The sequence below is a fragment of the Vanacampus margaritifer genome, chromosome 20, assembly GCF_051991255.1.
Source record: "Vanacampus margaritifer isolate UIUO_Vmar chromosome 20, RoL_Vmar_1.0, whole genome shotgun sequence".
Lineage (NCBI taxonomy): Eukaryota > Metazoa > Chordata > Actinopteri > Syngnathiformes > Syngnathidae > Vanacampus > Vanacampus margaritifer.
Window position 1 is genome coordinate 5,432,157 of NC_135451.1, and position 14,004 is coordinate 5,446,160.

The 14,004-nt window shown below is 37.6% G+C and overlaps 1 protein-coding gene across 1 annotated transcript in view; it reads left to right on the forward strand.

Moving 5' to 3' along the window:
* Nucleotides 1-6,721: 6,721 nt before the first annotated feature.
* LOC144040644 (uncharacterized) overlaps nt 6,722-14,004 on the forward strand; it is a 55,683-nt gene continuing 48,400 nt past the window's right edge. The window contains exons 1-4 of the mRNA XM_077555013.1: nt 6,722-6,775; nt 7,414-8,079; nt 8,251-8,317; nt 9,607-9,611. Coding sequence (XP_077411139.1) covers nt 6,722-6,775; nt 7,414-8,079; nt 8,251-8,317; nt 9,607-9,611 — 792 coding nt within the window. The remainder of the gene's footprint in view (nt 6,776-7,413; nt 8,080-8,250; nt 8,318-9,606; nt 9,612-14,004) is intronic.

A 14,004-nucleotide genomic window follows, 5' to 3' on the forward strand; every position in this document is an offset into this window, starting at 1 on the left:
GCTTTGTGTAAAGGACAGATTAGGTAAAACATGTTTTCAATTTAAGACTTGTTTTTTTTTTTTAAACTAAATGTACCTTAGTTTAACATTTTTCAACAAAGATCATAATGGTATGATCCACTGTATATTTTTTAGTACAGCCAGGTTATAAGACCCAAATGTAGAAATGGGATAAACAATTATGAACATTGCTACAGACCCTTCCCGACCGTGTGACATCACATTTGTGTGCCGCGTGCACAGGCAGCCATTGCTGGAGGACCGACGGTTGGCGCGAGTGAGCTACAAGATGTCAGGACCAGCGTGATACACCTTTATTTTGAAGTTCTTTCCTGTCTCGAGTTAGATGGCATGTTGGATTGTGCAGATGTTATTCATCTGTTTTGAGGCCTTTCCAGGAGGGTCGAACAACCGTCCCGTCTGAAGGTAAACTTTTGCAGCAGGTTTTGGGGTGCAAAGAACACGTGACCCGAACAAAGATTTGCAGGTTTGTTCAATCTCACACTTAAAGAGCTGTAAACAAAGGCAAAGTACAGTTGACAAGTTTCGCTGGCATCAGGCCGAATCGTCATGAATCACAATTTGGTGGTGACCATCGATTGGGAAAGAGAAGTTCTGAATAGACGGAAAGGAGAGATTTAGGTCCTATGATGAGGAGTTCTGTTTTATTGCTGTTTAGTTTTAGAACGTTTTTGTCCATCCAAGTTTTACAGTTGGTTATGGTGAAGAGGATGACGGGGGTAATGGATTTAGTGGAGATGTATAATCGAGTGTCGCCGGCATAATAATGAAACTGTAGTCCATGGTGGCGAATGATTTAACCGAGGGGGAGCATGTAAATGGTAAACAGGAGGGGGCCGAGTACAGAATCTTGGGGGACTCCATAAATGACGGGGGAGGTGTAGGATTTGGAATTGTTGGTAAAAACGAAATGATGACGGTCGGAGAGGTAGGAGATGAACCAGAGGAGTGCTGTTCTAGTGATGCCAATAGAATGTAAACGGTGATGGAGGATGGAGTGATTCATTGTGTCGAATGCTGCTGAAAGATCAAGGAGGAGGAGGATGGAGATGGAACCGGAATCAGCGGCGAGAAGGAGGTCGTTGGAGACTTTGAGGAGGGCTGTTTCTGTGCTATGGTGTGATCGGAATCCGGACTGAAATGTTTCATACAACTGGAAAGAGTGCAGGTGGTGTTGAAGTTGTGCTATGACAGCGCGCTGCAATATATTTGAAAGTAGTGGAAGATTGGAGATGGGTCTGAAATTGTCTAAGGTGTCTGGATGAAGGCCAGTTTTTTTTTCAGGAGGGATGTGATGGTGAGTTTGAGCGAACACAGGTGATGTGTTTGCATGCGTGTGGGCAGTCTCTTGTTTTCAGTGAAATAAAGGGAGGTAATTTTAAAGCAGCAAGCAATGTGTTTTTATATGATAAATATATACAATTTTCACATACATAACAGAACAAAACAGTTCTCATAGCAAAGAAAATGTCCAGGATATCAAAATTATTGTCCCACATTCAGATTGCTCTTGGCTGTAACTTAGGTAACTATGACATAGTTAGACCAACTCAATGCAATAGTACATGAAAACAAAAACAAACAAAACAAAACACAAACGGTCTCTAACTTAGCAAGTGTCAGAACACAGTATTTCACCATTATGTCAAATCCAAAAGAACAAACTCAAATGTACAATACACATCACATTTCCGCATAAATATATACAGATGAAATCTCATCGGAAAGAATGTTAGTTTAGAAAACTGCAGAGGACCACTAACATCTACTTTCAAAATAATCTATAGATGTAGCCCAAATGCTCTGAAATAAGTGATTTGTTTGCCTTTTATAAAGTATATTATCTTTTCCAAAGGTAAAGTTGTGCAGTTCCTTAATCCTGTTGAGGAATTTAGGTTTACTACATTCCTCCTCCATGAAAGTGATAGAGATCCATTTGGAATAGATTTCATACTTCAAATGGAAAGTTGACAAGGTTATTATTATAGTCTCTGAATTTTCATTTTGAGTTAAGTTTTTTTTATTTATTTAGTTTTAATTAGTTTTCAGTAGGGGTGCACCGCTCACAATTTTTTGGCCGATCACCAATCCCCGATCTTTCAAAAAGTTTGACCTGCTGATCCTGATTTTTGCCGATACCGATTTTTATCAATAAAAGCAACATATACCTTCACTGTTCCAATCTTGTTTTATTGGAAAACATTGAACAATATCAGTGAAATAATACAAATGGGTTGTTTTAACTGCACATGAAGTAGTTCTTTCAAATAAAAATGAAAATCCAATTAGTCATCTCAGCAGAACAGGCCAGTGGCTGACTTTTTCAGACCTCTGAGGAGGGAGATGAGAGGAAAAAATCAGTTTTATTTTTTAAGGGATCGGCCAATCACCAATCTTTCAAAATTAAGGAAATCGATGCACCCCTAGTTTTCAGGGTGGTTCTGTTAGTTTTTATTATGCAATAAATGCTTAGTTTCAGTATTAGTTTTAGTTTAAAAGAATGTGTATTACTTGTGCGCAATATTTTAAAACAACCATGGTGAAAATAAATCAACTTAAAATTACACTTAAAATCACCCCCAAAGACTCAAGCATTAAATTAATTACAAAAGACTAAAACAAAGGGCATTTTCGCTATAATTATAATTTTAGTTAGTTTTGAAAAATGTAAAATGTAGTTTCAGTTAGTTTTCATAAAAAAAAAAAAGTAATCTGTTTTTATTAGAGCTGTCAAACGATTAAATATTTTAATCAGATTAATCACATTTTAGAATTTTAATTAATTGCTTAATTTAAAAAAAGCTTTTTTATCACCATTTTTCCCCCGCCAAATTTGAAGATCACTGGTTATGTGTTCATTCTTTTGACATTTAATGTTATGAGGACGTCTTCAACATTTTTTGATCCACTGCACACGCTCATCCTCCTCCTCTCTTTCTAATCAGTTAATTACTTGCATAATTTAAAATGGAAAAAAATGATCCCAATATTTTGACATGAACAAATATTCTAAATGTTATACGCGAACATTTATTAAATGCTTTACTTTAATGCAAGTAATTATGTTTATTGCTATAACACAACCTGTGCTACCTTAAACGTAGCCATCCGCTGTCACGCTAAAGGATAATCTATGATCAAAATTAATAGTGCGATTAATCTGCGTTAATTTATGATTATTATAATTTTTGATCATTTTTTGTGATTAATTAATCAGTTAACGCTTTAACAGCACTAGTTTTTATTTTATTTCGTTAACAAAAATATTTTTAGAGTGTTAGTTTTAGTTTTTTTCAGGGGGTTTTGTGTGTGTGTTTTTTTTAGTTTTCGTTAACTAAAATAATCTTGCTTGCATGTGGATCCGGAAGTCATATTGAACGTCCCCAGTGACGTGCGCGTATCATTTAACGGGCGACTTTGAAGAAGCATGCATTTTTTGCTTTCTCTATTTAATAAATACAATAAAAGTAATTTAACCAGAGTACTCTACTCATGACTGACACAATTACGTCGATCGGATCGGGGCGATACAAGAGTGAAAGGCATAGCCTTGACTTTGTATTATTCCAGATTCTCATTATATGCGGAAATAAATTAGCAAGAGATGGTAATGGGATGTTTTGTAACAAGTTGGGCATTATGTTTGAATTGAAAAGATTGATTCCTCGAGCAAGGAAATCCACCGATCAAGTGAGGAAAGTAATTGAATAAGTCATGAGGGCATAGTTAACCACAGTTATCTTAATCCCCAAATTTGAGCTGACATTTTTACATACAGACCCTTTATTGAAGTGCCAATGTTCAGAAAAATCAAGTGTCCCTTTAAACATTGACATTTTCATCTAATGCTTTTACATCAGTGTGTTCCTCACTAGAACACTTGTGCCTCTTGACCGTATCCTTCTGAGACAATCTACGGCAACAAGCAAAAGAAAAAAGATTTCTCCCCCGTGTGGGCTCTTGTGGGTTCATTTTAAGTCTATCTTTTGACAGAATTTTTTACCTCAAATGGAGCAGGAAAAAGGTTCCTCACCCGTGTGTGGACTCTCATGTGCAATGTTAAGTTTCCCTTCTGAGAGAATCTTTGGCCGCAAACAGAGCAGGACAAAGGTTTAATACCAGTGTGGATGCTTATGTGTATAATAAAGTTTTCCTTCTGAGAGAATCGTTGGCCACAAACTAAGCAGCAAAAAGTTTTCTCAACAATATAAGTTCTGATGTGAAGACTTAAGTGATACTCCCACATGAATCTTTGCCCACAAACTGAGCAGGAAAAAGGTTTCTCACCCGTATGAGTTCTTGAGTTCTACGAGGTCTCCCTCTCGTTGCCCACGTGAGTAGTGAAGTCACACAGCAGAACGAGGGAGTCCCCAGGAGGAGCGCTCTCCAGCACACCCTCCAAGGACTCCATGTTAACTGTGTGGGTTCTTGTGTGTCTTTTTAAGTTTCCATTCTGAGAGAATCTTTGACCACAAACTGGGCAGGCAAAAGGTTTCTCACCAGTGTGATTCTTGTATGACATATTAAGCCTCCCTCTCAACAGAATCTTTTCCCACACTTTGAGCAGGCAAAAGGTCTCTCTCCAATGCGAATTCTCATATGTTGTTTTAAATGGCTTTTATAGATTTTGACACATTGAGAACATTCCCAGTGTTTGTTGTCAGTGTGACATGTCAAATCACCTTCTTTTCTTTTTCTTCTCCTCCTCTCTTGATCCTCCGGCTCCTCCTCCTCACTTTTAATGTAAGGGGATTGTTGTCCATCTTCCTCTTTAAAGTGTGAGATCTCCTTGTCCTCCTCTTCCTCTTTAACGTGAGGGCGCTCTGGCTCCTGTCGCTCAGGACGAACATCTTCACTGATGTCTACAAGACACAAAAAGACAAACACACACTGTATTGTGGTTTGTATTTACAATGAAGATTATTAGGAGAGCTAGATGCATTAAGACTACTACCGTATTTTCACGGCCATAAGTGCAAAACAACATTGTAGGATTTTTTTCAGCAGTGGGTGCAGGACAACTTTGGGTTGTAAAAATTATGTTGATTTTTTTTCAAGTCGTGCCTGGGGAGGCGGGGGACGACAGACATTTATTCAGCATGGAGTGGCACACAGGATTTGATCGTACCCTTTTTTGGGGAGATGCAACATTACCATATTTGCTTATGTATAGTCGTGTCAATTTGCATACTGTAGGTTCATGTGACGTAAAGATTCAGAGTGACTCAAGATATATTTGCAAGATACTGTACTGTAACAAGAACTGTCTGCAACAAGCAGTGGCTGGCAAAACAAGTCAATTATGTTATATACCAAATGATTGGGATACCGCAAAAGCCGGCATCATTTCCGAGGACACGACAACGAGACTAAGGGTGTATTCAGACCAGAAAAGTCCTTTAGTCCGCTTGTTTGGTCTGGACCAAAAACGGACTTAATTTTTTTCATTTGGTGCGGCTCATCGTCACACTGCTCTTTTTGCACGTGGACAATATTGCTTAATCACGTCGACCGCGTGACGATCTGTGCTCCCATTGGACAAAAATGACGAGTGTTGAACGCATAACCAAACCCGGAAATAGAGGAAAACATGAAATTCCGACGTGCTGCATATGCCCTGCATATTTGTGATACAAGATATATGCGAGTGTCACTGGCAGCCCATTTAACGGAGGTTCCGCGACGCTGTTTCTAACACTAGAACGTGTTGTTGATTGCGTGCAGTAACCAGAGGAGCAGTTTCGCTCCGCGTGCCCACCACAACATGCTGACAACACCGTGGCTAAACAGAATACGGATGATTATGAATGTATCTAGCACAATATTCATTAACGGGCAATATTCCCCCCGCGATGCTTCGCGTCAATTTACCGTGTGCACCCCTAAATTTTCTTCCCGTGCTCCGAAAATTTTAAGTTAAGGGCTACCGCACTCCTAGCAAAAAATGTTAGTCTGCAACCTTGATAGGTCATTGTTAAAGGGAACCGACTGCCATGACAAGTTTGCTTTATATTATTTATTTGGTGTTACTAACATTACTATGAGATTAATTTTTCATAAATCATTTCCAGTTTAATAAATTTTATAGAAACTTTATTTGGACGTACGCCGCCATTGTTATTTACGTTGCAACGCATTCAGTGCGTAATGATGTAGAATGGCGTGGCGGCAAGCTCTCTGCCGAGCAATGTGAAACGCCTATAAAGAAAGCAAGGTAAGCTCTGTAGCGTTCCTAAAGAAACAACTTGGGATCGGAAGAGTCACCCTCCCCCACGCCATGCTCTCGTCATTCACCAGACGCACTCAAGAGTTTTGATCGTCCGGGAAGATTAAAACTCTTTAATGCGTAACGGGAAATGATTTTTGAAAAATGAATATCATAGTTATGTTAGTAACAACCAAATAAATAATATAGAGCAAACTTGGCATGACAGTCTGGATTCCATTTAATATACCATGTAAATAATGTAGGAATGTGCTCGTCATGGGCAAAAGTGGTTGGAATTTCTTGTCGGAACTCCCTGACTGACATATTTTAAAAAAACATTTTTTTTAAATTCCTACTCCTAAAATTACTCCTTTTGGTACAGTTACACCGTATACACAATAAAACACAACAGATCTTACACTTGCATTAGGTTACTGCCTTACACTTACATGAGAAACGTTTTTTCAGTTAAAAAAATAAATAAATTCAATGATGTGCAAAATAACAGTTAACAAAAACACCAGTAACACCAAGCTCAATCTCCTAGTAATATTTTCCCTCATTCACTCACATCAACGTAAATGCAAAACCGCAATTTTAACTACATTAGAACAAAACATTACATTGTGCACATTGAAATGGAATATACTTTGAAGATAACGTAAGCATTGACTTTTTTTTAATTGCTTGGACACAGAGTTGCTTCACTTTATGACAGGAGATGCAGCCTACATAGATTTTGATCATGTAGCCATTCAATTTTGATGCCAATAAATCAGACTTGCTCTTTTTCCTCCTACACAGACAGTAGGGCTAATAGCATCGTCTGTACTTATATGTGGTTGGAAGGGTCCTGCTGTCTCTTCTAGCAGGGTGGCTCCCCTCCCCCAGCTGTGAGTCTAGGTTACCTTAATTCTTTCATCATCCCTGCCAGGTGGTGTTTAACAGACTTTATTTGCATCAGCGTCTTGCCGTCTTCATGAATGAATATTTATATATTATATATACATATATATATATATATATATATATATATACATATTTTATATATATATTAAAAAAAGCGCATATCAGTCGGGCCCTATTAGTAATCTTAAATCGTCAATCACTGCTAATAACATTCTTTAGTTCATTATAATTATAAACCACAATACCAAGTGTATTTGTATTCTTGTGTCTTGCAGACGTCGGTCAAGATGTTCGAGCCAGAGCACCATCACATTAAAGAGGAAGAGGAGGGTGAAGCGATCACCCACTTTAAAGACGAAGAGGAGAAGCAGTTTCCTTATATTAAAAAAGAGGAGCCAGAGCCGCCTTGCATAAAAGAGGTGGGACAAGACCCTCCATACATCAAAGAGGAGGAGGTGGAGGAGAAGATCTTTAAGCCATCATTGAAGAGTGAAGATGAAGGTCAAAGTGAGATAAGCAGAGGGGCGGAGATTCCCAGCAGCAGCTCTTGTCAACACATGTCAACAAAAGGTGAAGGAGACCACTGGGGAGGATCACAACCAAAAGGCCTCTTAACCCCACTACCAAATAGTGACAACATGCTGCCACACACGCCTCACAATAATGAGGATGATGAGCATGAGTCTGGAGGTGATATGACATGTCACATTGACAACAAAAGCTCAAAATGTTCTGATTGTGGAAAAGCATTTGCTTGTAAGAGCTATTTGAATCAACACATGAGTGTACATACTGGCGAGAAACCATTCGCCTGGTCAGTTTGTGGCAAGAGATTCAGGCGGAAGCATGATTTAAAACCTCACACAAGAACCCACACTGGGGAGAAACCTTTTTCCTGCTCATTTTGTGGCGAAAGCTTCTCTCTGAAGCGAAGTTTAAACATACACACAATAACACACACTGGTCAGGAGAAACCTTCTGTTTGTTCAGTTTGTGGCCAAAGATTCAATTTGATGGAGCACTTAACAAGTCATATGAGAACCCACACTGGGGAGAAACTTTACACCTGCTCATTTTGTGGCCCAAAATTCTCTCATAACACAACCTTAAAATCGCACATAAGAATCCACACTGGGGAAAAACCTTTCACCTGCTCAGTTTGTGGCCATAGATTCTCTCGTAAGAAATCCTTAGAAATACATACAATAACCCACACATTTTAGCTGCTCAGGTTGTGGCCAAAAATTCTCTTGTAAGGAAACCATAGAAAGACATAAAATAATGCACTCTGCTGAGGCTTTTGCCCGCTCACTCATCTGTTTGGTCCCTGTACAACTGATACCAGTGTTTGGTTTGTATTGCCGGTAGAAAGTCAGGTTCATTTCCAGTGAGGGTTGGACGGCACAAAGGTTGACTTTTGTCACTGATTCTGTTACTAACCTTTATAGACAGATTTTTTTTCTTGAAACCTGTTAAAAACCCCAAACTCTTTACCTTAACAAGATACTTAAGAATTCCACCAGTCGCGAAGTTGTCACGAGACCAGAGGAAGTATTAAAAGAAAGAAAGATGAAACCAAGTGAAATCCAGCACCAAGCAGACACCACCTACCACCCACAGAGTTACAAAACCAGAATATTTCACCAACCCCAGGAACATCTAAATTCCAACAGATTAGGGAGACCTCAATAGGCCAGAGGAAAGACTAAAGGAAGGAAAGAAGAATAGATGAAGCAGAATGAGATCCACAAACACCAGCCTCCACTGATTCAGCGACCAGCGGGAGAAGCAAATTCTGTTTGGATATTCAGTAGATGCTGGTGTGGTGGATCTGGCATGCGTGAAAACCTCCACCAAAGAGGGGAGCCATCGACCTCGGCCCGACAAGGCATGGACAGAATTTCTAGGCGCAGCCGAGGCATTGACGGGGTCCGGTTTGTTGGCCTCAGTATTGCATTTCTGCATTTTGAAGATGATGTTTGGGAGATAGGGGGAGAAGCTCAGTCATCCGTGAGGGACTCTGAGTTGAGTTGCTGCTCCTCCATGTTGAGAGGAGTGGGATAAGGTGGCTCGGACATCTGGTTAGGATTCCTCCTGGTCACCTTCCTGTGAGGTGTTCTGCGTAGGTCGCATTAGCAGGAAGCCTCAGATTATTTCTGTCGGCTGGCCTGCGTACTTTTTGGGGTTGGAGTTTCACAAAAAGTGGCCAGGGAGAGGAAAGTCTCGACTTTCCTGTTAAAACTGCTGCCTCCGCGACCTGACCACAGATAAGCGGGTGGAAAATGGAGGGATCTTTAATTTTATTGTCTTGTGCCATCTAAAAGCCTCCTGTGTGTACAAGTGTTTGGAATCAGCACTGGTGCTAAAAGCAACACATGCGCTTTGTATAATGTTTAATGATGTACATACGAAGTAAGTTGATTGATTAGATGGACTGTGAAGAAACTGGCTTTTGATGCAAAGGTAAGAAAGTGTGTGATTCACATCCAATGTAACATAAATGATTTATCATCATTAAATTAATTATTAAACCCAATGTTTTCTGACTTCCTCTGTGATATTAAGTGGGTCTTATTGGGTTGAAAAAGGAAATTAATATAAAGCAGGACTAAAATAGGACATAATTTAATGTAATCATAAGTTTGGTTATGATGCAGTAGTGCAGCACTGCCTTCATCCCTCCCACTAAAATGAGTCTATAAAGTCAATAAAACATGATTGTCATCCATCAGGCGTAAAAGAGCAGTTTTCAAAATTTGCGGTTTGACATTTTCCACTCACAGTCAAGGACATTGTAACACTTTTTGTTCACACAAAGTTACTCACACATTAGAGTGCAACAAACGAAAGTTTAAGCCGAATTCTGTATATTTATGAAAAATAAAAAACGAACAACTAAAATTATATCTAGCACACAGCGTAAATGAAGAACCAACTACTTTGACACTTTCACTACACAGTAAATTCTGTCGAGTAAATTTGACTCTATTTAGAGTGGGACCAAATAGACTCAGTTTTAGAGTAATATTTACACTTAGAAGAGAGTAAAATAAATAATTGGAAAATAAATAAAAGTCACTCAAGGGTTGAGGAACGAACTCACGACCTTCTGCTTGGGAGACAGCTATAGATGCCCTGAGCAACAGAGCTCCTGCTTTGTGCTATTATAGTGTATCGCTCGTGTCAGCTGCAATCTTCATAACTCAGAGAACATAAACATCTCGGAGCCAAGCAAACAGTAGAAGTAATGTAGCTCGGGAAGGTTCCTCAACCCTTCAGTGACTTTTTTTCCTTCCCAATTCTTTATTTTACTCTCTTCCAAGTGTAAATATGACTCTAAATTGAGTCAATTTGGTCCAACTCAAAATAGAGTCAAATTTACTCTAGTTAGAGTCAAATTTACTCCACAGAATTTACTGTGCAGTCACTATCGTCACCTTCCCCCTCTTGCCCATCCATATGCTGCTCTTTATTGGCCAAAGGTTTTCATTTACATCACAGCCAATATTTTCCCTTGTAATGCAACGAGGAAAAAAAAAACGATGTGAATGTCTCAACCATCCTCTACACTGATCTCCTGTGATATGTTTGACTAATTTTGTCAATTGAAAAGATGATTTAGCATATTATGACTTACACACTGAAATCCTGCTGACATGTTTTGGAGAGGACAGCCATGAGACTGAAAACCAACTAATGTAGTTCAATCATTGGCAATTTGATGAAAGCAATGAGAAATGCCATTCAGTTAAGACCAAATGTAAGGTGGTTTTGGCATTTGTCCATGGTATTTGGAAAATGTCGCCTTAGTTTCAAGTAGGTGCGGAGTTGCCCTGTATATTGAATCATCAAATCATAGTGAGATTATCAAAAACATGTCAATTGCAATTGAAAATGTTATGGAATGTGTCACTGTTGAAATTAAATAGAAAAAATCCAAAAATATAATTACAAGATGTGTATATCGGGCTCCAGGAAACAACATTGATGCATTCAGAGATAAAATGACAGAAATATCCAACTCATCAAATAACAAGACAGTTTGTGTGTGGGGATTTTAACATTGATTTGTTGAATCCTCATGGACAAACACAAATTGCTGACTTATTAATTTCTATCTACTGCTTAGGACAGTACCCTTCTATTACACACCCGAGTAGGATAAGTGATAACTCTGCTACACTTGTTGATAATATTTTCACCACTGTCCACAAAGGATGTATCACCAGTGGTTTAATCTTAAATGATATAACCGATCATTTGCCTGTGTTTGTTGCTTTTAGAACCAGATTAATTAAACATAACGAGATAGGTAAAAGTAGTTCAATATGACATGTAACAGAAAGTGCTCTTAACCAACTAAGGGAAGATTTAACCACTCAGGACTGGAGTACAGTGTATGTTGAAGATGTAGATAAATCATATGAATCATTTATTTCTATTTTTTCAAAACTATATGACAAACATTGTTCACTTGTGGTAAAAATTGAAAAAAAGAAATACACGGATAAGCCATGGTTGACAAAAGGATTAAAAAATGCTTGCTCAAAAAAAAAATATTTTTTGTTAGGAATGTGTAAAACTTAGAACAAAGGAAGCAGAATATCAATATAAGAATTATACAAATAAATTAATTAGTATTTTGAGATATAGAAAGAAAATAGATTATAGTAAACTGCTGCAGAATAATAAGAAAAATTTCAAAATAACCTGGAAAGTCCTAAATGAAATCATAAAAAAGGAAAAAAATGAATAGAAATTATCCATGTTACTTCTCTCTAAATAATGATATCATCATCAGGGAAAACAAACAGATAGCTGACAAATTTAATGTTTACTTTGTGAACATTGGAAAATCATTAGCTGACTCCATTCAATCTTCAAGTACCACTGATGGTGTGAACATTAATATTATAAATAGTAATGTACATTCAATTTTTGTAAGAGAAACCGATAAAGCAAAAATAATAGATATTGTTTACAAATTTGCAGACAAAAGATCCCTGATTAGAATGGATATTACATGTTGATAAAAAAAAAACCTTGATTGTATTATTAATCCTTTAGTTTATATTTGCAATCAGTCTCTGATGGTGGGAAAATTCCCCAAATCAATGAAAATAGCTTAAGTCATACCAATTTATAAATCAGGTGACAAGCATTTGTTTTTCAATTATAGGCCTATATCCCTCCTATCACAGTTTTCTAAGATCTTGGAAAACATATTTATCAAAAATGTTAAATAACTTTCTAACTAAACTACTTAATTTGCTCTGATCGATTTGGTTGAATAGATTGCAAATGCTACTGAAAGAAATGAATATTCAGTAGGCATTTTCTTGGATCTGCATAAGGCTTTTGACACTATTGATCATAAATTGTTCTCGTTAAAGTTTCATAGGTATGGTATTAGCGGACGGGCCTATGATTGGCGAACTAGTTATTTATGAGAACGGCAACTGTTTGCTTATATTAACAACACAAATTCAAAGATTTTTAATGTAACGTGGTGTTCCACAGGGATCAGTTCTTGGACCCTACTTATTATTTTGTATATTAATGATTTACATTTGGTTACCACTTCATTGAAGGGTTTTATTTGCTGATGACACAACATTTTTTTTGTAGTGGGGATCACCTGAAACAACTCCTGGATACAGTTGAGAATGAATTACAAATTGTTAAGAAATGGTTTGATGCAAACAAATTATCACTGCACAGTGGGAAAACAAAATGCATCGTTTTTGGAAATCGGGCATCAGTTGAACGCAGAAAGATTAAAATTAATGAGGTTGAAAATGATACTGTGACCGAAATTAAATTTCTAGGGGTAATAATCATAAATTATATTGGAAATCTCATATAAACTATGTCAAAATGAAAATGTCAAAATGTATTGCTCTTTTATACAAGGCACAACATTTTATAAATCAGAACTCCCTGAAAATATTATATTATTCACTCGTAGTTTCATATTTGACTTACTGTATTGAGGTTTGTGGAAATACTTATAAAACAAATACAAATGCTATTTTCTTGTTGCGAAAGAAAGCAATACAAATTACTAGTCAAAAAGCGTATAGAGAATCAACTAATCCACTTTTTATTCAGTTATATATACTAAAATTTAATGACATAGTAAGTCGTAACACTCCAAATGATGTTTAAGGCAAAAAATGGACAGTTACCACAAAGTATCCCGACATTGTTTAAAGTCAGAGACAAAAAATATAATCTCAGAGGATCCCTACTATTTGAAAAACCCAAAATACGTACAAACATTAAAAATCACTGTGTGTCAGTAAAAGGTGTCAATCTGTGGAACAACTGTTCTGAAAGTATCAAAACCTGTAGGTTATTAAGTATGATGAAAAAACTTGGTAAGGATGGTATGATAATGAGCTATACTATGGAAAGATAATCACAGATTTATTTACCAGCATAATGAAGTTGATGTCTGTTGAATGTTTGGTAATCTTTTCCATTGTTCATGATTTCATTTTTCTATTGGATGATCTGTGAATTTTTTTTTTGACCATGTTGAATTTTTAATTTGCCAATGAACCCAATAACATTTTTCATTCATTCTCTGGGCTCCTGGGTTTGCTCTCCGGCCGATGGTCCCCGCGGGGCCTGGGGGGTTGTGCTTGCCCTGTCCTGGCCGGGGTCGACGGCTCCCCTCTTTGGTAGAGGTTTTTCATGCATGCCAGATCCACCACACCAGCATCTACCGAAATTCAAACACAATCTGCTTCTTCCTCTGCTCGCTGAATCGGTGGAGGCTGATGTCTGTGGATCGCACTCTGCTTCATCTGTCCTTCATTCCTTTCTTTAGTCTTTCCTATGATCTCTTGAGATCTACTAAT